Here is a 20,640-nt window from a genome sequence, read left to right on the forward strand (position 1 = left end):
GGGGAGGAGGGGGAGGGGAGGGGGAGGAGGGGGAGGGGAGGGGAGGGGAGAAAAAGGCCTGCAGTGGTAGGGGATGTTGGTTTGAGGCTGGCTTGGGTTCCACCAGTACTGCTCAAACTCCCCCAAAGTCTCTGTTTGGGAGAGGATGGGTGAGCACAAAGGGGAACAGAGCAAAGGAGCCATGCAGGATGATGGAGGTAGGGAGAAAAATATTTTGACCCCCAGATAGTTATTTCCGCAGGCCAACTGGTGGCTCTTGCATTTCTGTCCAGACGCCCGGCTTTGCCTGGAAATTGTTTTGCATTAAATTTTCTCAGCCGCAGAATTATCTTTCCTCGCCTCCAGCTAAACTTGCATTTTTCCACCAGACACTTGGGCCCCGCACCAATGAAATCTGAGAGGAAGCGGCTGGGCCCTAAGTGGCTGTAATTTAATTGATTTTATCATAAATCATCAACTTGATGAAGAACCCGAGGTTTCAGTGAAGTAAATTGATATTAATGGGAGTTTCTTGAAATGCAAACTCCCTGAATTGTTGGGGCATCTTGAGCAGGGGAGGTAGATTACATGTGTCCCAAGAGCAGAAAGCCTGGACCTGGAGCCCAGCACAGCTTTAGGGGGTCGGGAAAGCAAGCTGTGAGGGGCAGCTGCAGGCAGACCAATTTCTTTAGGGGAGAAGGCAGAGAATGGAACTTTGTTGGGGAGGGAGCAGAGTCTGATTCTATGAACCCTGCTGGCAGTCTTGGGAATGCTGGTCTCCCAGTTGAGGGAGGCAGTTGGGGAAGCTGGTAGGTGTGTGGGCAGTGTTGGGGGTTGGTCGGGTGAGAAGGCCAGGCTGGTACAATGGGTGCATTGAATCCTGGTTAAAAATTGTCAGGTTTAAGCCTTCCTCTTCTAATTACACAAATTAATTATTTACTGCTCAGGTTGCTGTGTCCAAAAATAGAACTTTTGATTTGAAGAATAACCCACCCCTGACACAGAAGAGCAGTAAAAACCAGTGCACCAGCCTCTGAGGGGACAAGGAGGACCGGGAGTGTGGCTGGTACTCAGTTGCGGGGGTGTAAGCATTCAAATCCCGAGAGGAAATAGTCTGCCTTTGGCCAAGATGGTGCCCATTATTGTCTGAACTCAGTTTATTACTGCTTATTGTCACTCACTTTTACATCAGTACACAGAGAACCACAAACTGGCGGCCCTAAAAAGGGACCTTGGAAGATCATTTAGCCCAAGCCCTCCCCTCCACACAGGATCTGGCTTTACAGAAGGGGACAACTGAGGCCCAATGAATTCTCTGCTTCAGAGCACACAGCCAATCTGGACCACCTAGAATCCAAGCCTCCTGACTTCCAAGCCTATCCCAAATATGACTTTAGACAAACCACTTCCTGGCTCTGGACCTCAGTTTCTCTATCTTTGACAATGGCAGGGTTGGACAGGCCACTCCCTGGGTTCTCCCCAGTTCTGACCTTGAGTAACTCTCTAGTGCTTGGGAGCAGCTCCCTTTTGTGTCCTGGAGTTCTGTGGGCATCTGGGTATAGGTCACTGCATGCATATTTGCAATATACAGGGAGTTTGCATATGCCCAGAGCAGTGCATGGTTACTCAGACTGGCTCTAAGAAATCCATTGGAATCTGGACCATTCCTCCTCCTGAAGGTGTCCTTATTCTCAGCAGAGGAGAAGCCCGGGCCTAGAGCAATGGAGATGGAAGGCAGTGGGAGGGGCTAGCTGGGTGGGTTGGGCTGGGATTGGCATTTGGAGGGGGTGCTGAGGAAGGAGGGGCTCAGCCTCTCAGAGCAAGGCACTTTCCCCACCAGGCAAGGGAGCTGAGGCTGGAGTTGTTGGCAATATAGCCCGGGGACTGATTTGTGGTTTCAGAATGTAGATTCTATGACAGCAGGCCACCACCACCACTACTTCCAGCCTGATCCTGACCCCTGGGCCTTTGGGCCCCCTCTTCTTTGGATAGGACACACGCAGGCTACCACAGCACTATACCAGGTCTCCTCCCAGGGCAGCCAGGACAGAAGACCTGCAAGGTGGATGACCCCTGTCCTATTCTTGCTCTTATTTTCCATCTCTTCTCCTAACTAACTGGGAAAAAATAAAATAAGATTCAAAAGAGATGGGGGCTTTTCAGAAGTTGCATGGTTGTGAGAAGGGAGATTTCTTGTAGGATCAGGGATATGAGGAGGCCAGCAGAGGAGGAGAGGCTTCCAGGCTGCCTTGGGAAGTGTGGTCAAGGATCTGAATTCTGGTGGAGGAAGTGGGAAGAGATGAGAAACAAATTTATCTTTGGGGTTCTGGAAATCAGAGTCTCTGGCCAGATAATCCATTTCTTAGAGCCTCACCCCAAACCCTATTTGAGAGAAAGAAAAAACCAAAAGGGCCGGCAGGCCCAGATTCTGGCCCTATCCCATTCTGACTTTTTATATTCGGAGGCAATTTGGGAGGTCCTCCGCTGATTGGTCATTAATCCGGTGCGTTATTGTCTGCTAAACAGAGGTCACTGGGAGAGACATCCAATCTGTCAGGAGAGACCTGCGCAGTCCCTCGCAGTGGGCTGGGCCCTGTTCCTCTCTTGTCTGCTTCTCTGTTCCTTCCCCAGCAAACCCCACCCCACCCCCACTCCCACCCCTCCCCAAGCTGTCCAAGATTCTCCCCTCTCCTTCTTGCCTTCTCCACTCTGCCCACCTTTGTCTCGACATCCGCCGGGGTGGGGTTTGCCAGGGCAGGACAGAGCTTCTAGATGAGGCGGGACCCCCGATTCAGTCGGGCTCATTCCCATCCAGGCGCCGCCTGCTCCCAACTCCCGACTTGGCCTTAAGCACCATCAGCCACTGGCGCGGCCTCCTGGGTCACCGAGCAGACTTCGCAAACCCTCGTGGCTACCCTGTTTTGTCCTGCCTCCTTTTCGCGCTCCCACGCCTGGTGTGAGGGGAGAGTTCAGCTCGGATTTTTCTTCTCCAATCTTAGCGGCCGTTTTCTTCTTTCAATCTCAGCTTCTACTGAGCCGGGTCTACACGGGCCTCCGCCCAGGCGCGGAATCTTATCGTTTTCTCAGCCCCTTTGTTCCCTCCCGCTCGGGCATCTTAGAGAGGTGGGCGTTGGGGATCCAAATACCAAGAGCGATTTGCAGTAGCAATTCCCATTTTACAACACCCAGCTTGGAAATCTTTATTAATATTTAAAAGCGATGGAGATTCGCGTGTGTGTGTGAACTTTTCACGACTCTGCCGCGGCCACAAAGTTGGGCAGTGAAGCTGGAAGAGTGTGGGACCGGGAACCCAGACAGGACCAGAAAGAAAGAGATCGCTAAACGCCTTGCCGTCACCCCCTCCCCGACTCCCAGGTCCCGGCTTCCCAGGGAGCCTGGCAGGCCAGGCGAATTTGGGGCTGGCTGAGCTGGGGGCTTGGGGGAGGGGGGAATCCTTGGTCATCCCAAGGCTGATATCAGAAATCGATTTTAAGGGAGCCAGCCAGTTTGTCCTTATTGAGAGGAGAATTTTCGTTTGCTCTTTGATGGTTTTTGGGGGGAGATACATGATCCCCGAAGGCCTTGAAGGATGGGCGCCCAGTGATCCCTCAAGGGGGTTTTGAGGGGCCGGTCCCCTGGTACTGGGTACAGATTAGGAGTGGGGGAGGGGAGTGCGGGAGCGAGTGGTCTAGCTCTGGGGAAACTGAATCTGAGAGGAAAGAATGTCTATGAAGGGGGACATTTTCTCTGATTTTTGCCTTTATTATTAATTTCTGCCCTCATTAGATTACACTAAGTTATCTGTGTCTTAATCTTTCTCTCAATTTTTCTTTTTCATTTTCTCTCCCTCTCTGTCTCTCACACATGGTAAGTTGCTCAAGTTGCCCTCCTTGAATCCAGGAAGAGATCGTTCCCTCTTCTCTCTCTCTCTCTCGCAGATTTAGTCTGCGCCTAAATCACTTCACTGTCAGGGGTGACAAATCCCTCTCTCCTCCTTTTTCCAGACCTCAAAGTCTTCCCTCAGACCCCTCTGCTGTTTCCCACCCCAAGGTCCCTGCCCAGGCTCCCCACTGCCCCTGCCCTATCCCCTGAAGTTTGGAAGGTCCCTAGCCTGCAGCAACACCGCCAACGAAATGGGTGTCCTGGGGCTGCCAGTTTCTACCATCCACCCGCCACCTTCCCAGCCCCAAACAGGGGCAACTGGCCAGCCAGAAATCTCCGAGAAAGGGATAAAAAAGGCAGGAAAGGAACCGAACTGGGATCTAATTGCGTCCCAAGCATTTCGAATGGGCTGTGCTCTCAGAATTCCTTAAGAAGCCCCCACCCCATTTCCTACCACATTTGTGGGTACGTGTGCTCTGAAAATCTTCTCCAGGTTAGCTCTCTTGCTCCCAGCCCTCCTTTTTGCTCCTACCCCACTGCACCCCACCTCCTTGTGTAGCCAGAAGGGACCACATGAGTTGAAGCTCCGAGTGGGGAGGGGTCCACTGCTGGCTCTGGAAAACTCCTCTCCCCTCAGCTCAGCTTCAGGCTGATCCTCCTGCAGGCCCGCAGCTAGTTGTGTGCCCCCTGGGCTCTCTTTTTATTCCTTGGGGCAAAGCTGTGCAGTCCCACAAGTGTACAGGTCCTCCTCTTCTCTTAATTTCACAGTGACCTTCTCTAGCTAGTGATAGCAACAGCTAGGAGAGTTGGAGGGTCTGAGGTACACTCTTGACTTTTTAATTTAGGGAGGAAAAGACCCAAAGGTGCTGTTCTCTAAAGCCTCTAGACGCCGCCATGGCTGAGTCCCTGACCCACCAGGCCCAAAGCTACATAAGGTCCAATCCAGCAGGTCTCTAACCAGGGTCCAGAGATCTCAGGACAGATTCTTTGTAGCCCTGACTGCTTTCTCTGAGGGTCCTGGCTTGAGCACCAGCACTGGGTCTGGCTCGGGCATTTTCTTTTCTTGATACTACTAATAAATACAGAAAATGGCTTCCACCTTCCGTCTTCACCTCCCCACCATACTTCCCTCAGCCACCAACTCTGTAGGCGGGCGGCAGGATCCTCAGGACATCACAGTGGGAGACTCTTCATGCGGTTCCTTGCTGGAGGGTAGGGAGGCCATGGGTCCCCCCCTCCACCCCCATTCAGCAGGTCCCCAGGAAACTGGCTGCTCCAGCCCACGAAGCCTGACTTAGTGGGCCTCAAAGAAGTGGGGGCCGGAGGAAGCCAGGGACCACCCCCTAAGAGAGTAGATAGTAGGACCCTTTCTCAGCCCAAAGAAAAGCCTGTGAGTGGAGAGCTATGGGGTGTGAGGGAAGCTTTGCCAGACACAGCCACCCTCTCCTGGAGGGGAGACAATAGCTGGAAACCATCTCTCACCTTTGTTCTCCCAGTCCCTTCTCTCCTGGTGCATCCAGATGGGAGAAGGCAAAAGCCAAGGATTCTAACCAGGAGGTCACAAGGTAGTGGCTGGCTCTGTCTACGGAGAAGTTAAGAGAACAAGTTTTCCAAGCTGCCTTTGTAGAATAGAGAGACCGTCGGCCTTCTATTTTATCCTCTAAGCCCGAGTCAGCAGTTCAGCAGAGTTGCAGACACTCCTGCTTTTGGAAAAGTCCTGGTGCTCTTTTTGTCTTTTTCCTCCGCCAGGAACAGCTCTTCCCCACCCCCACCCCAAATCTGCAGACACCTACATTCTTGCCTCCTGGCTTCCTCCTACAGGCCTCCTCGCCTTTTCCTGCCCTTCTAAAACACACCCGAAGAAAAGTTGAGCTTTTGTAGTCTTCCTCACCTGTTCCAAGGGTCCTAAATCTTGTAGAGCTAAGAGAAATTAACAGGTTTGTTCTGAATAATAATAATGTAAATAACTATCCTCCATCTCTTCTGCCAGTGCATTTAAAATTAAGCCATTTTGCTGGTTCTTCTCATCTTCTTAGAAGTACAAATGCCCTTATCACCTCTCAGCCCCTTCTGCCTACCCAGAGGTGAGAATCTCAACAGAAACTTCTTCATGCAGTTCTTACAGCCTCTCTATTGGCAGCCGTGTCTGGAACTCAAGCTAAACACAAGGTCCTCCTTTTGTCACCCTCTCCTCAACCCCCCTCCCCCTACAAGATGGTCTGGATTTTTAAAATATTCACTCACCGCTTGTTGTCTGCTCTCAAATTGGGGGGGGGGGTCTGTTAAAAAGAAAAGAGAGGTCTGGCTCCCCACCCCCCCCTACAGGTTGGAACCTGGACCAGGAGATTTGCCGGGAGAGAAGAGGAATAGAGAGGGTGTAGGGGAGAGAAGAAACAGAGACTGGGAGACTCTGGGAGACTCAGAAGAAGGGAGACGGAGCCAGAGGGCCAGAGACGCAGCCACCAGTCCCGCAAGAGTGAAACTACTTAAAAAAAAAAAGAAAGTCCCAGTGCTAGGGCCTCCCAAGCTACTTCTCCAATTAGAGGAAGGGTTTACTAGTGGTGCTGGGGGGAGCTGTGAACTCCACGGGCTTTGCCTTATCTTTGCGCTCCTCTTCCTCCCCCGCCAAAATCTGAATTTAAAAATTTACCTGTCCTTACAAAACTCAAAACCTCTACCTCCTTTCCTTTCTCACTCTTTTTTTTTTAACTGAGGGGGGGGTTCAAAATGTCCCCCCTCTCCCATCACCACCATCACCTTCCTTCCTTATCAGGCATCTAAGCTTGCTAAAGGGGGAGAGGTGGGGGTGTGTGTGAGCTTGTGTGTGTGTGAGTGAGTGAGTGTGTGAGTGTGTGTGTCTGTGTGGTTTTTTTTCCCTGTGCAAAAGCAGAGGCCATTGTTACGGAGAGTAGGGCGTACCAGTCTTATAGGGCAACCACACTGTGGCGGCTTGGCCGTGCCGGAGCCCGGAGCTGGATTCTCAGCGAGCTGAGCCGCCCGAGCACCTTTTGGTCTTCTTCTATTTTTTTCCCCCGCTCCCCCAACCCCTCCCTCCTGCGCACCCCCGCTCCTAAGCCGAGTGAATTGAAGCGGACGCCGCGCGGCTCCTCCGGCCGGTCTGCCCCTCAGGCTCCCCAGCCGGGGTGGCTATTGGGGAGGGGGGCGACGCCGCTTTAAACAGTGGTCTTTTTTTCCTTTGCCTTCAAGGAGGGGAGATTTCTCGCCTGCCGCTCGCGCTGGGGCTCGATGTGAATATATATTATGTCTGCCTGTTCTCCCCTCATCGGTGGCTAAGGTAAGCTGGACTGAAATAGGCTATCAGTTTGTGAATGGCGGAGAGTATGTCTCAATGATTTATGGCCCATATGACTCCAATCTCGGTTCAAGAAGAGTTCACAAGCTTTAAGCTTCCTTCCACGCAGCGACTCTCTCTCTCTCTCTCTCCCCCTCTCTCTCCCTCTCTCTCTCCCTCTCTCTCTCTCTCTCTCCCTCCCTCCCTCCCTCTCTCTTCCTGCTTCTCTCCTTTTCTCTTCTCTTTTCTTTCAGCAGTCAGATCAGGACTGAATTTTTGCCCCGCTTCTAAGAAGAGCCTAACCTTTTTCTCTTTTCCTTGTTTGTTGTTTTATTTTTCTTCCTTCTATTTTTTTTAAAGTCCTGGAAGGTGGCCTATCCCCTCTCCCAGGGCTTCTCAGCTATTGTTACTCTCCCAGGATTTCGGGGGTGTGCCTGGAAAGGTGGGTTTCTTGGGGTGGCTCACCGCCCTTCTTCAGCGAGACCCTGGGGGGAAGCCGGGAGCCACGTCTCCTTCCCTCCCTCCCTTTCTCCCGAGAAGCCATATGGAGCCTGGATTTTTCCAACATGGAGGCAAGGGAAATAGACATGTTTGGCTTGGTAGAGCTGCTCCCCACCCCCCCCCTTTTCCTGGATCCCCAGATCTCGGATCCCCTCGGCACCTTTCCCTCTTCTCACTGTCCCATCAGCCAGGCCTCTGCGCCCTCCAGCCGAGTCCGGCCTGGCAAAGTACCGGTGCGGAGTTGCTAATACGCCTTTTAATTCGGTTACCTCCAGCGCCCAAACTTGCTGCCGCCCTAGGGCTCGGCCCTTGGCCGGGTGTGCTTGGAACCTGCCGCTGCTAACCGTTTCCGTGTCCTGAACGCTTTCTCTTCGCCTCCTTGGGCCAGCATAGCTCGTCGCCAGCCACCGCGGCAGCAGCAGCCGAGACAGCCCGGCGGCGGCAGCCAGGGGCTAACTCTGTCCGCAAACCTTCCCGGCCCTTTCTCGCCGCCAGCGGAGTCTCCATTCTTTCCTATCACGTCTCTGGCTTCTTGCTTCCCACACTCTCCTGGCCTCGGTCCTGCGATGGTTTGCGAGTTTATTGCAGGGGGAGCGACAGGAATTTCAGCCCCAGGCGTCTAGTCAAATTATTGTTTTATCATCATCATCATCATCATCATCATCATCATCATTACTGCTGTAACAATCATTTAGACTAAATAAAGCCAGGGCCCAGCCAGCCAACCCCCTCCTACAGTTTTATTTCATTCTCCTATCTATTAATAACAAACTCAACTGATGCCTGTTAATTAATTCCCCCTTCAGCCAGGGCTGCTCCGAAGCTAATTTTGGTTAAATCATCAGAGGCTAATGGTAATAATAATAAAGGGATTGGGTCAGCCTGGTCAAATGAACTCCAGTTCTCCTCCCTGGGAGGACCTGCTGCTTTGCAGACCCATGCGTATTTCCCAGAAACAAATTCTTCCCAGAACCCAATCAGAACTCAGGGCTACCCGGCTCCCTTCTGAGTATAAATCTGTGCCATTAAGAAGGGGGTTTATGTGTGGGAGGGATTTCCTTCACCTGCACTCCTTTTTGTTTTATTTTCCTATTTTTAGTTTTCTTTGGAGTTGACCAGCTGGGCTGAATGAGATTTAAGTAGTCCAAACTCATATGTCAGAAGAGAGGGTCAGTCCGAAGATTTTATGAAAAGTGATGGTGAGGGGTTGGGAAGATAGATGGGGGGATGCAGTCAGAATTTTCAGAAGAAATACACAAAATCCTATGACAGCTTGAACCTTTATTTTTCCAGCACACTTTTAAAAGCCTGCATTAAAATAATCATTTCTTTTGGCCTCAGAGAACTTCAGTAAACAGGGGCACCCAGTTTCCAACCCAGAGAATAATATTGTTCAAATTGCTTTGTTTACTTTCTTTTTTCCAAGGAAAAATTTTCTGTTTTAGAAAGCACTTTCCCATCTCTCAGTAGAAAAGTCCAGCAGTTATCCAATTTGTTTCTTCTTTTCTTCTTTAGAAAAATCAAAGGAAACAGACTGTCAAGAAAAGGGTGGGGAAAAAATTAAGCCTGATGAAAAAAAAAACAGAGGGTGGGGGGAGACATGGGCCAAATGGTCACAGCACCAACCAGCACCGCCAGGAAAACAATACTGTTCCATTTGGGGGCCCCATGGGGGCTGCTGGCTGTGGGGTCCCAGACTTGGCTGGAAAAGACTCAGACTGGAGGTGTTGGTACCTGCAGCAAGGCCATGGAGGAGGCTCAGTTCCACTGGCTCTGCAGGTTAAAAATCTTCAGGAAGTTTCTAGGTCAGGCTGCAGTCTTCGTGAGGTGGGAGGGGAAGGAGAGTATCCCTCACACCAGAAGGTTCCCTGCTCAACTTGCTTCTCCCTCCTGCCTCTTTCAGAGATACTCAGTTTTTTCTCCAGGCTAGACTCTGGATGAAAGGAACCTAGATGGAGGCAAAGGCAGGAGGCCTCTCAGCTCAGAGGACGGTGTTGATGATGCTTTTATTTTGGAGTCTGCAAACCCCCCCACACACACCTATCCCAGATTGGGGGGGGGTGTAGGGAGAGGGAAGAGGAGAGGTCAGGGGCCAGTGTGCAGGCAGGAGAGAAGCAATGTCCCTTGTAATAGTAAGATTCTATATCTAGGCAGTCCCCAAAGGAGTAGAGTCCTTATTTTTTGAATGGAAATGAAAACTGGTGGGCTTTTTCTTTTAAAATTAAAGCGTTGCAATAAGAAAAATCCATTTCAGGTCAAGGAAGTGGCCTCAGCATCTGCTGTGAAGATGTTGGGTGGGGGGGAAGAAAAACCCTATTGATGTCAGTTCCCTTTTCAGTTCCTAAGATGGATTCGAGCCCCAGTCCTCTTCTCCCCCTGTGTCTCTTCTCTCACCCCGCAGGTCAACCGCTACGAACAGACCCCGGGAGGAGGGGGGCAGAAAGGGGAGGGGGGTCCGACGAGCCACGTGACCCCAGGGGTGCCAATGTCCGGTCGTGAGGGTATCAGGCCCTTGCAAGTTGCCACCCACCGCCCGGGCCTCGCCCAGCGATGCAGAAAGCCACCTACTACGACAACGCCGCGGCCGCACTCTTCGGAGGCTACTCCTCGTACCCTGGCAGCAATGGCTTCGGCTACGACGGTCCCCCTCAACCCCCCTTCCAGGCCGCCACGCACCTGGAGGGTGATTACCAGCGCTCAGCGTGCTCGCTGCAGTCCCTGGGCAACGCCGCCCCGCACGCCAAGAGCAAGGAGCTCAACGGCAGCTGCATGAGGCCCGGCCTGGCCCCCGAGCCCCTGCCCGCCCCGCCCGGCTCACCCCCGCCCAGCGCTGCACCTACCAGTACCACTAGCAACAGCAGTAACGGGGGCGGCCCCAGCAAAAGCGGCCCCCCTAAGTGCGGTCCCGGCTCCAACTCCACCCTCACCAAACAGATATTCCCCTGGATGAAAGAGTCGAGGCAAACGTCCAAGCTGAAAAACATCTCCCCCAGCACAGGTACCGGCTCTCTGGCTTCCTCGTCGTCAGCGTTTGTCCGGGCCAGGAATGTCACTGTTATTCTAGCACCCAGCCCCTAGGCGCCCAGGCGGCGGCGGCCGGGGAACAATATCAGGTGGCGGCGTTAGCGGCGCATTTCCCCGTACCCCCCACCACCTGATGATCCCTGACCCCGCCAACACCCTCTCCCTCCAGCCCCCTCCACCTGAGCTTCTGAGAGGTCCAGAAGTCCAGGTGCTCGGCCTCAGCCCTTCTCAAGGCCGCAGAGTCAGACGCTGCCAGTAGACGCAGAGTCGTCAACGATTGATTATTATTAAGGATGATGACTGTGGGCATTAATCACAGTCGCTCGGGCGGCCCGGGGTCCCGGCCTCCAGGCACTACAGCCTCTTCACCCCACATTTCCGTGCCCTGCCCAGAATGTCCAGACTCCCCCCGGGATTCTCCTCAGGCACCTGCCGGGTCCACAGGACCGGGCGGGGTGGGGGTGGGAGGAGTGTCTTCCACACCTGGAACTGGGGATAAGGGGGAGGAAGCGTGCGCGAGAAAATCCAGCCTTAAATAAATGGCCATGCGGCTCTGTCTGCGTGACATGATCAAATTTTCATAAGCTGGGGCAGCGAGAGGCGAACAGGTCTCTTAATAAATGCCACTATTATAGAGTGTCCGCTAATGCGACGGGCGGGTGGGGGGGCAGTGGAGAGGAGGAGGCGGGGACGCAAAGGGGAGGGCGGCGGGTGCTCCCAGTCCAGGCCTGGATTTATTAAGAAACGATGCATTCAATTTCGGCGTGTTCAGTAATTATCTTTTATTTCATTTTCTCCCCTTCCCACCCCTCCCCCTCGGATCCAGCAGAGGGCTGCGGCGGCGGAGGAGGCGGAGGAGGCAGTGGCGGCGGCGGGGGCGGCGGGGGCGGCGGCGGCGGGGGAGAGGACAAGAGCCCCCCGGGGTCGGCGGCGTCCAAACGGGCGCGGACGGCGTACACTAGCGCGCAGCTGGTGGAGCTGGAGAAGGAGTTCCACTTCAACCGCTACCTGTGCCGGCCGCGCCGCGTGGAGATGGCCAACCTGCTGAACCTTAGCGAGCGGCAAATCAAGATCTGGTTCCAGAACCGGCGCATGAAGTACAAGAAGGACCAGAAGGCCAAGGGCCTGGCCTCGTCTTCGGGGGGCCCCTCCCCCGCTGGCAGCCCCCCGCAGCCCATGCAGTCCACGGCCGGCTTCATGAACGCCTTGCATTCCATGACCCCCAGCTACGAGAGCCCGTCCCCGCCCGCCTTCGGCAAAGCCCACCAGAATGCCTATGCGCTGCCCTCCAACTACCAGCCCCCCCTCAAAGGCTGCGGCGCCCCTCAGAAGTACCCCCCGACCCCGGCGCCAGATTACGAGCCTCATGTCCTCCAAGCCAACGGGGGCGCCTACGGGACGCCCACCATGCAGGGCAGCCCGGTGTACGTGGGAGGGGGCGGCTACGCGGATCCGCTGCCGCCCCCTGCCGGCCCCTCCCTCTACGGCCTCAACCACCTTTCCCACCACCCCTCGGGGAACCTGGACTACAACGGGGCGCCTCCTATGGCCCCCAGCCAGCACCACGGACCCTGCGACCCCCACCCCACCTACACAGACCTCTCCTCTCACCATGCGCCTCCTCCTCAGGGTAGAATCCAAGAAGCACCCAAGTTAACACACCTGTGATGGGAGAGGGAGGGCTGAGGGGCAGTCCTGGGGTGGGGGAGACCCAGGAAGGGCGGGGGCTGTGGAGTTCTGGGGGACAGCCTGGAGGTCTGAAAGAGGAAGCAGGGAGGTGGCAGCCAGGTTTCCCCGGGAAGAAAGGGCATGGAGTTCCTTCCCCTTCCCCTCGCCTGAGAAGTTGCTTTTTAAGTCCTGCAGCTCTTAAGTCCGCCTGCCAACCCATTGGAAAGGAATCTACAGCAGATTGGAGATGACCCTATCAATCCTAGGCCTCCAGCAATACCCACTTGGAATGCCACCCTCGAGAGTGGGGTAGAGAAAGAGGAGATAGGGAAACAAGGCAGAGAAGCACATTTTTAAAAAGACAAGATGGCTAGGCCATCACCAGCCAACCAACCAACTTACCTTCCGTCTATGTGGGTAATTCCCCCAAATCTTGATTTTTTTTTTTTTTCCTGGCAATTCTCCTTTTTAAAAAAAAAAAAATTGAAACACATTTCAAAACCAAGGGCACAAAGCACGTACCCCTCCCACTTCCCTGAATCCTCAAATTTCTGTCAATCGATTTGAGGTTGATTGGGCACTCCCTCCATTTCTAGTCCCACACTTTTCCTGCTCTAGGACATTAATATCTATACCCCGCCCCCATCAATTACAGTCTTCAGAGGGCTCAGGGATGGTGAGAGATCCTGAAAGTCAGAGCTGTCTATATTATAAATATATATATATATTTTTTCTTTTATGGCAGAGCTGGGAGGTGAGGGCAGGCAAGCTGTCAGGACTGAAGGTTTGCCCATTCTGCTGCTTCGCATCTCAGCTCCAGGTCCATCCCCCTCTCTCCACAGAAAGCAGTCGGTGACACGAGGTTCTACACTTTTCTTTTCTCCCGTTGCTCTCTTGACTTAACGTGAAAACAGGGTATATTTTAACAAACTGTCTGTCCCAGGCGGGGTCTGCAGCTGGGCCTGTGTGCCTTGCTCAACCCGGACAGGACACTTTTGTTGCACTTAGAGTTTACATTTTAATGGATATAAAAACAACTGTGAGAGATGCCTGGGCCTGCAGGAGTCCAGCATTGCTCAAAAAGTGTGTGTTCTAGTGAACATTTTCATATATATTTATTGGTTATAGCCTGTTAAAATATTTTCCTTTTTTGTATTATTTATCCCCCTACATTATGTATTTATATGAGGAAAAAGGAAAAAATTGTACTTTTTTAGTATTTACTTGTTATAAAGGATGTTGTGTTCCCTGTCATGTAAAACCAGCTATTTTAGTTATATTGTACTCTAGAAAAGAGCTGTAGATTTATGTTAAACTCGTACTTATGAGCAATTGTAATTAGTTCTAAAAGGCATGAACTCAGCTCCTAATTGTCACTGTATAGTCCTGAATTTGTAGAATTAGAGTTAATTCCCTCTTGGAACTTTCTTTGTTCTGTAGTTACTTTTTTCCTTACTTAAAAGGGTTGTCTGTCAAACAATTCTTGAATAAACTTTCTGTTATCAATTTTATCTTGTCCTGGTCGTCCAATTTAGATAGCAGAGCAGCAGGCTGCTGACTGCCAGATTTCCCCCAAGGGAAGAGAATGGTGAAGACCCTATCCTGGCCTTTTTAGTCCACTGCTCAGGCCCCTACCTCCCCCATCTGTGTCTCAGGTTTATTTGGTTTTTCTCACACAAGCTTGGAACATTCTGCCAAGTTCTTTAGCTAAGATTTAAGTAACAAGTTTGGGGGGAAAGGAGACTTGGGCGCTCCCTCTCCATCTTTCTGTTTGGCTTCTTTGCCTCTCAGTTTTTCTCATTGATTGGTCTTTTGTCTTTTTGCTTCTTTGGCAACAACCTCCTCACCACCACCCCCACCCCCTCCACCCCACCCCACCCCACCCCACCCCACCCCATGGACAACAACAAAAACCTGACCCATTACTGCTTCTTACAGGCAACCTAAACTTCACAGTTCTCTTCCGGAGCGACAAAGAAGTCGTCACGTGACCCGAAGCCCAACCACCATTGGGTCTAAAATGAAAACAAAGGAAAATGATTAATCTAAAAAAAAAAATCTGAGGCCTAGACTTCTCAGGTCAAACCTTAAAACTAAAGTGAAATTAAATCACTAAATAAAACTCAGGGCGGAGGGAGAGGAGGCGTGTTTGATTTCCACTGCCAGGGAAAGGGGAGAGGAGGAGGGTAGGAGAAGCTGTTGGATCCAAGAGTAAATAAAATGGTCCCCAGGCTAATGTGCTGCTCTGTTTCCACGATCCTTGGGAAAACTTCATTTCTTAGTCGTGGTTCTATAAAACTTTTATCACATTGGAGCGAGGATAGAGAGAGTCTGTCAAAGATGAAATGTCACTGCCGCGTCGCTGGAGCCGATAAGAGCGAGGAGACAGGGCAGCTGAAATATGGAGCTAATTCGTTGAAAGAGAAGCGATGGCTGCTTGCTGAAGAGTTGCATAATTCTAATTGTAAGCGATGCGCCCGCATTGCTTAATTAGGAGCATATATTTGGTGATAGTGATGGGGGGGGCGGCGTGTCAGTGAGAATCGTTCCAGGCCCTCAGCCTTAAAGCGAGAGCTGATTTTCATTTTTATGTTGCATCCTGGCAGTCCAAGGTTAGTAATTACAGTCTTTATGCAACAATAAATAACAATAAAAAAGCAACCTGAATTCTACACTCCCCCACCACCACCAAGTAGGATTTTAACTGGACTAGGCTCACCTAAGCAGCAAGCAATTTAGCATTGGGTCAGGCTATAATTTAAAGGCATAAGAGCGTGCAAAGTTTGATTGGGATCAAATAATGCTCAAGGGTTTTTCTTTCTGTCTTTCTCTCTCTCTTCCTCTTCCCTGAGTAACATTTTCTGAATGATGTAACTAGATGAAGCGCCATGTTTGGCTCTGGGGGTAGAGTGGATAGATTATTTATCTAGCAGGAGAGAGGCAGGCCAAGTCAGAGAGTTTAGCTCAAGTTTGAAAAACAGAGCTTTGGCTTGAAATTGTAATTGCAAACAAGAAAAATAAGGGCTGCCTTGGCTTGGTGTCCCCTACCCTTCCCTCTGAGGGATTTCAGGCCCTAGCTAAGCAGGGGGAAGGGGAAAATATCTGGTCAAGGGGGAAATATCTGTGCTGTAAGATTCACAGCACAACAAGGAGGCGGGGAAGCGGTGTCTCGGGGAAGGAAGGTTCTCTTGGTCCCTTTTAACACCCAAGTTTTCTGCTGTTCTTAATCTGGCCATAAAATCTGTCAGCAGGGTTAGAGAGAGCCGTATTTCCTGCAGGGACAGCCGGAGCTGTTGCGGAGAGAAGCGCTCAACCCTGCAGCCAGCTGGAGAGGCTGTGAAAAAACTTGCAGGGCTTTTCAAGGGGGTGGCCGGAGGGAGAACCCTCTCAGGCCTCACTGCACAACTTCCAGACAACTACTCTTCAGATTCTTCTCTGCCTACTTCCCACTCCCACCCCCATCCCCTCCTTCAAGTAGCAAAAATTACTTTATTTGGAGCTGAGTTGGACACAACTAACCGTCTCTGGCGAGTTTGCCCAGTTTTTCAGAGCAGCTCTCTTGGATCTGAACCCTCCAGAGCTTGCCGCCCCCTGCCCTGCAGCCCTCGCCTCCAGCTCCCCTTTTTCCCTCCTGGCTCTCCTCCACCCCACCCTTTTCCTCAGATTTCTCTGTCTTTTTTAACTCACCCACCACCCACGCGGATGAATACTCACCACCACCCACGCGTCTGTTACATTGACAGAAAGTTTCTAGTTCCAGCTCCCGGCCGAGTTGCCATTTCTCTGCTAACCAGCCTTCTCCTTCTTTCTAGGAGGCAGCGAGCAAGGAGGGGGAGGGGAGGCCAGAGCCGTGGGAGTTCTCCAGACAAACTTTCCACCCAACCCAGCGCCCTTCCTCTGTCCCCATTTCCCATCTGTTTCCCTGCTCTCCCAGAATCACCCTTCTCTTTTGCTAACACCCCCCATCCCCAGGCCTTTTAAAGGGATGTGGAATTTCGGCTGTTCCCTCTGCTTTCCCAAAGAGCCAAATTCTTTGATGCCATCCGAGGGAGCTGTCAGGGGGCTAAGATTGATCGCCTCATCTCCTCTCGGTCCCTCTGACCCACTTATTTAAAAATCTTACCCCAGATCGACTTTTCATTTTCTGTTTTGAGATCTAGTTTCCCACCTATTGCCTGGGGCCCTGAGTCTTGTATCCCTTCCCTCCAGTAAATTACAGCACTCCCTAAAGTTCATACTATCTTGATCCTCTGAAAAGAAATAAACAACAACAATTCCCCCCAGGGGCCAGAAATGGAATATCATCTCAGTGGTCACTATTTTTTCACCCCCTCCATGTTCGGGGAATTCTATCTTGTCAGGGATATTAATTAATACAATGGCAAAAGTGGCAGGGGGATTCCTTCCTATAGGCAAAAGCCCCACCTCCACCCCATACATTGACCTGAGGTTTGAGAGTTCTCTAAGTTAAATCGGTGGCTACCTTGGTTCTTGTTCCTGTTGCTGGATATAGATGCAGATACAGGCTTGAGGCTTGAGTGGGTGGGTGCATATGCATCTTAGACCCTGTCTGTTGAGGGTGTCATAGAGGAGTGCAGATGCCTCTAGGTGAGGAGGCAGGTAGACATAGGGGCAGGAATAGTGCTGCAAACGCTGGGCAGAGAAGGCAACTGAGACCACACAGCTATGTAGGCCAGAGGTGCAAAACGGCCCCTCACTCTCTCTCTCACCCCTCTGTGTCAGCCTAGGAGTGCTTGTCGATTTCCCAAGATTTATCTGTTGCTTTTGGGGGGTGTGGGTTGGGGATAGGGCAACTGAGACCACACAGCTATGTAGGCCAGAGGTGCAAAACGGCCCCTCACTCTCTCTCTCACCCCTCTGTGTCAGCCTAGGAGTGCTTGTCGATTTCCCAAGATTTATCTGTTGCTTTTGGGGGGGTGGGTTGGGGATAGTGCTGCTGATACTTGCAAATCTCTTCCTTACTGCACGGTAACACCGACCTTTCCCAAAGGCAAAAGCCTCTTTTTACTGCCTCTTCCTCTCACATTGTGATCCTCACTCAGTTTCCTTTTGGGGGGAGGGGAGGGGAAGAGAATGCTGCTGGCCTTGTAAAGAAAGATTTAATTTACTCTATTAAAAATATTTGCAGAAGAGGACGATTTCTCCCTTAGGTTGTTATCTTGTTTCCTGGGATTCCAGAACCTCCCATCCTCTGAAGGGGATGAGGAAAAGGTTCCTTTAGCTTTTCTGGACAAAGGGAGGCATGGGGAGAGGGAGTGTAGGACTGGGGGGCTCATGGTGTCCAGGTCATGGTCCTCTAGAGTTTTTGAATCAATTAAAGCAAATAACGCTCTCTGTTTTCCACCAGGCCCAGACAAGCGATTGGCCAAGGCCGGTCCCGTGACCATGAATTCCCTGCAATTTCGCCGGAGTCCTGGGTTTAATAGAGAGAGTCCCCATACGCTTGTATTTATCAGCAATATACAATTATAAAGGCCCAAAATTAAAAAAAAAACAAAAACAAAAGCAGAATCTTCCCCTCCCAAAATCGCTCCATCACACAGACCTGGGGGGGGCAGGAGGGGGGGTCCCTTCCGATCCTCCCTCCTGACGCCCCCCCAGCAGGCCCCCTCCCCCACCATTGAAAGCCATGAATTTTGAATTTGAGAGGGAGATTGGGTTTATAAACAGCCAGCCATCGCTCGCCGAGTGTCTGACTTCCTTCCCCGCTGTCTTGGAGACATTTCAAACTTCATCAATCAAGGAGTCGACATTAATTCCTCCTCCTCCTTTCGAGCAAACCTTCCCCAGCCTCCAGCCCGGCGCCTCCACCCTTCAGAGACCCGGGAGCCAAAAGCGAGCTGAAGATGGGCCCGCTCTGCTGCCGCCGCCGTTCCCCGCCGCCCCCCTGGCCCCTGAGTTCCCCTGGATGAAAGAGAAGAAATCCGCCAAGAAACCCAGCCAATCCGCCACGTCTCCCCCGGCCGCCTCCTCCGTCCCGGCCTCCGGGGTCGGATCGCCCGCAGGTCGGTAAGCGCGGTAGGGATGGGGTGAGGGGCAGCTAGAAAGAAAGGGGGAGAAGGAGCGATGGGGGAGGTAGAAAAGCTGGCGAGCCTGTTGGGGTTCCTTGCCCCCGTCGATGCCAGGGACGAGGAAGCAGAAAAGACCGCTGGGGTTCAGGCCTGGCCGCTGCCTGCACTTTTTTTTTTTTTTTCTTCTTTCTACAGCAGATTTTGGAAGCTGGTTGGGGAAGAGCATTTTTTTTCTGCTAGAAGCAAAGGATTTGATTTGAGGTTTCACCTTTATCTGTGTGGAGGAGTGTTGTTGGCTGGGGTCGAATCTGGAGGCAGGAAAAGATTCGGTCCCATCTACCCCAGCTCTAGGAGAAGAGGGGGCATTTGAGACCTAGGGAGCTAGGGAGGAAAGGAGGTGAGGAACAATCTTTCTTTATGAACCCTCTCCCCAGGCTGAGTTGGAAAGTGCCGAAATTAGGGGTCCACTCAGAGGACCTGGGAGGGGGCTCTGAGGTTCTGGGGGAGAAAGGGAACCGCTTCCTACCCCATGCATGGCTCGTGGGCGACTCTCTGAATGCTTTGCCCTGACCCGGGCCGAGTCTGGAGGCGAGAGAGGGACGGGAAAGAAGGCGAGAGCCTTGGGAGCGAGCCGCTTTGGTAAGCGGTCAGGGCGGGGGTGCTGCTGATATTGTTTTGGGCTGATGGGGTAGTCTTTATTTCAACCAAGTCGAGGTTGGGCTAAGGACACGGCCCGCGTTGACGCCCAGCCCGCTTTCCCTGCAGATGGGCCGGGACTGCAGGAGGCCGCGGGCGGCGGGGCGCGCAGGCTGCGCACTGCTTACACCAACACGCAGCTGCTGGAGCTGGAGAAGGAATTCCACTTTAACAAGTACCTGTGCCGGCCGCGCCGCGTGGAGATAGCGGCCTTGCTGGACCTCACCGAGAGGCAGGTCAAAGTGTGGTTCCAGAATAGGCGCATGAAGCACAAGCGGCAGACGCAGCACCGAGAGCCGCCCGACGGGGAGCCAGCCTGCCTAGGCGCGCCGAAGGACACCGGCGAGCCCGCCGAGGAGCCCGTGACCAGCCCGGACCGCCCCACCGCCTCGCAGGCGGCGCGGGAAGCCTGCTGTCACCCGCCCGAGGTCGCGCCGGGGCCTCCGAGCGCCTCGGCCCCCCGGCCTTTGGCAGCTCGCGTGGAGGACGCGGGCGCGCGGAGGCCGGGCGGCGCGCTGCGCGGGGTGGGCGGGCTGGGGCCGGAGCCGTTGCCAGAAGACGCCTTCCCGGAGCGGCAGGATTCACCTTTCCTGCCCGACCTCAGCTTCTTCGCGGCCGACTCCTGTCTCCAGCTGTCCGGAGGCCTGTCCCCCAGCCTCCAGGGCTCGCTCGACAGCCCGGTTCCCTTTTCCGAGGAAGAGCTGGACTTCTTCACCAGCACCCTCTGTGCCATCGACCTGCAGTTCTCCTAATAACCCGCTTCCTCCTCCCAGCCCTCGACCCCCGCCCCCCTCCGTGCAGACTTCTTTATGTGTTTTGCTAAAATTCAGGTATTATTGAATTACCGTTTAATCCACTTCCTTTCTTCTCTCTTTAAAATATTGGGCACTCGGGCGTCTTTTAAAAATCACACAAAAAAATCCGTTTGGTAGAGCCCTTCCAACGAAATCTCAGGAATAATTAAACTGTGGCGAGGGGGCGGGGGTATGCTTTCTTAAAAGGAACTAGAGGAACCTATTTTCCTCTTTTTTTTTAAGTTTTAGATCGTAGATTATTTATTAAAATTCTTTAATAATAGGAAAAGGGAAAAGTATTTATTGTACATTATTTTCATAGATTAAATAAATGTGTTTATAATACGAAAACGAGTGTTTGTTTTGGGACCCAGCCCCTTTCCTCCCCGCACCCCCTAGGCCGGCCCTCACTCCCTCAGGACCAGCGCCAGGTTTGTCTGGCCCTGGGCCGACTAAGCCCGGGTGGTACAAAAGGGGCCCTATTTGGCCGCCCGCCTCTCCGCCCGCATCTCTGACGAGAGTGGGCGTTTGTTGCCACCCCCTAACTGATAGCCTTTGGCTCTGCTTAAAAATAAAGGTAGGGGGAGAGGGTGCGCTGCCAACTGAAGTGGGTGCCAGGAGAAGAGGCTTCGGGGTCGTGGTGGGAGGTGCAGAGGTTCAGCTAGATTGGGAGGGGTCCTAGGGTTTCCTAGGCTTGTCGCCTCAGTGCCCCAAGCGGGGTGGAGGAGCTTTTTCCAGGACGTCTGGGGACCCGACTCCTGGGGTCGTGGGC

The 20,640-nt window shown here is 52.7% G+C and overlaps 2 protein-coding genes and 1 long non-coding RNA gene across 4 annotated transcripts in view; 2 read left to right on the top strand and 1 right to left on the bottom strand.

Moving 5' to 3' along the window:
- HOXB3 (homeobox B3) overlaps positions 1 to 13,857 on the top strand; it is a 27,129-nt gene extending 13,272 nt beyond the window's left edge. The window contains exons 3-5 of the mRNA XM_024130254.2: positions 7,069 to 7,156; positions 10,056 to 10,652; positions 11,505 to 13,857. Coding sequence (XP_023986022.1) covers positions 10,205 to 10,652; positions 11,505 to 12,346 — 1,290 coding nt within the window. The 5' untranslated portion in view covers positions 7,069 to 7,156; positions 10,056 to 10,204 and the 3' untranslated portion in view covers positions 12,347 to 13,857. The remainder of the gene's footprint in view (positions 1 to 7,068; positions 7,157 to 10,055; positions 10,653 to 11,504) is intronic.
- LOC112066590 (uncharacterized) lies at positions 11,649 to 16,818 on the bottom strand. 2 transcript variants are annotated; one of them, XR_003682917.1, is made up of 5 exons: positions 16,061 to 16,818; positions 14,266 to 14,361; positions 12,749 to 12,810; positions 12,290 to 12,340; positions 11,649 to 11,728 (listed from the first exon to the last, which is right to left on the bottom strand). It is a non-coding gene; the product is annotated as an uncharacterized lncRNA (long non-coding RNA). The 2 variants fall into 2 exon arrangements; XR_003682918.1 differs by having other exon boundaries at positions 11,702 to 11,751.
- Positions 16,819 to 17,838: 1,020 nt separating this feature from the next.
- Positions 17,839 to 20,152, top strand: HOXB2 (homeobox B2). Its single transcript, XM_007109424.2, has 2 exons — positions 17,839 to 18,372; positions 19,144 to 20,152. The coding sequence occupies exons 1-2, from the start codon at positions 17,997 to 17,999 to the stop codon at positions 19,824 to 19,826; spliced, it is 1,059 nt and encodes a 352-aa protein (XP_007109486.1). The 5' UTR covers positions 17,839 to 17,996; the 3' UTR covers positions 19,827 to 20,152.
- The last annotated feature ends 488 nt before the right edge of the window (positions 20,153 to 20,640 follow it).

Source organism: Physeter macrocephalus, chromosome 14, assembly GCF_002837175.3.
Source record: "Physeter macrocephalus isolate SW-GA chromosome 14, ASM283717v5, whole genome shotgun sequence".
In the NCBI taxonomy this organism is placed as follows: Eukaryota; Metazoa; Chordata; class Mammalia; order Artiodactyla; family Physeteridae; genus Physeter; species Physeter macrocephalus.